Source organism: Camelina sativa, chromosome 9 (genome assembly GCF_000633955.1).
Source record: "Camelina sativa cultivar DH55 chromosome 9, Cs, whole genome shotgun sequence".
NCBI lineage: Eukaryota > Viridiplantae > Streptophyta > Magnoliopsida > Brassicales > Brassicaceae > Camelina > Camelina sativa.
The window spans coordinates 11,893,678-11,894,930 of record NC_025693.1 but is presented as its reverse complement, the minus strand read 5'-3'; the positions used below and the strand labels follow the sequence as shown (position 1 = coordinate 11,894,930).

The window sequence follows — 1,253 nt, the reverse complement described above, 5'->3', positions numbered from 1 at the left end:
TTATGGCAGGGAGTGGGCAATACACTTAAGAGACACTATGAGACGTATCTACTGGAGTATGAATATGCTCATGATGATGTTGATGGAGAGTGTTGCCTAATATGTCGCAGGTACATTATAAGAACCTTCTTTCTCTCTCGCTTGAGAAGGTTACTTGTTAATAATAACGCATTGATTTTCTTGGTTGAAACAGTAGCACGGCTGGTGACTGGGTGAACTGTGGATCGTGTGGAGAGTGGGCTCATTTCGGATGTGACAGAAGACCCGGCCTCGGGGCCTTCAAGGTAAAAGCAAACACAAACTCGTAATATCATCAACTGCCTCTGTGTAGTGACTGATTTAAACATATGATATGACAGGATTATGCGAAAACGGATGGGTTGGAATATGTCTGCCCAAATTGTAGCGTCTCTAATTATAGGAAGAAGACTCAGAAGACTTCTAATGGTGGCTTGCTTGTCCCTTAATTAGCTTTATTACGTTTCTTCTTTTGTTTTTACTTTTGCTTTGAAAACTAATGATTGATTGATTCCTCCTCTGATCTTTCACGAGTTTTTCGCAATGCAAGTATTTTTTTTCTTTCCATAATCGTAATGATAATTGGTGAAACTCTAAAAGTTTTAAATGATAGATTACCCCCACAAAAGGAAGATGGAGAATGAAAAGAAACAATCGTGGACAGAACTTAAAAGTTGAAATGAATCTGTTTTCAACTGTAAGAAACAAATTTAACAAGTTCGAACAATTCAAGCTGATTTACAAATGAAGTCTCGCTTAAACCTCTTTTAAGCTTATGACAGCGTTTCTACCATAGACAAATAGAACCGCAAAGAGATAAAGATTTAAAAAGGTAAACAAGCTTTGATAAAATAAATATAATCCTAAAACGTTCATAGTCTGGTGCAGCAAATGTTTGGTTCTTGAGGGAAACAATTTATGTACATGTACACTTGAATAGTTTCGAACTTATGAAACCAATCTGAGAAACGTTTATATACAAAGAGTAGTTTGTAATGTGAATGGAGGCTACGGGCGTAAACCTGCGTAGAGATCCCTGAGGGCAGTGTACAATGGTTCGGCTGCCTTGGGTTGATCCACCATCCCAAGTAGAATGTCTGATGTGGATAGGTATGGATCGCCATAGAACTTTACATTCATGTCCCTTCTTGTTACCACCACATTTCCTTCTAGAGATACTCCCACAAACGCCCCTGTTCATACCACACAACTTTCCTCAGGTTCTATATTTTCAG

At 38.4% G+C, this 1,253-nt stretch overlaps 2 protein-coding genes across 2 annotated transcripts in view; one reads left to right on the top strand and one right to left on the bottom strand.

Moving 5' to 3' along the window:
• LOC104710854 (AT-rich interactive domain-containing protein 4) overlaps window positions 1-581 on the top strand; it is a gene marked incomplete at its 5' end in the record, with an annotated part of 5,634 nt that extends 5,053 nt beyond the window's left edge. The window contains 1 exon segment of the mRNA XM_010427512.1: window positions 360-581. Coding sequence (XP_010425814.1) covers window positions 360-467 — 108 coding nt within the window. The 3' untranslated portion in view covers window positions 468-581.
• Window positions 847-1,253, bottom strand: part of LOC104710852 — a 3,682-nt gene continuing 3,275 nt past the window's right edge. The window contains exon 6 of the mRNA XM_019230427.1: window positions 847-942. The gene's annotated coding sequence lies outside the window, so the exon portion shown is untranslated. The remainder of the gene's footprint in view (window positions 943-1,253) is intronic.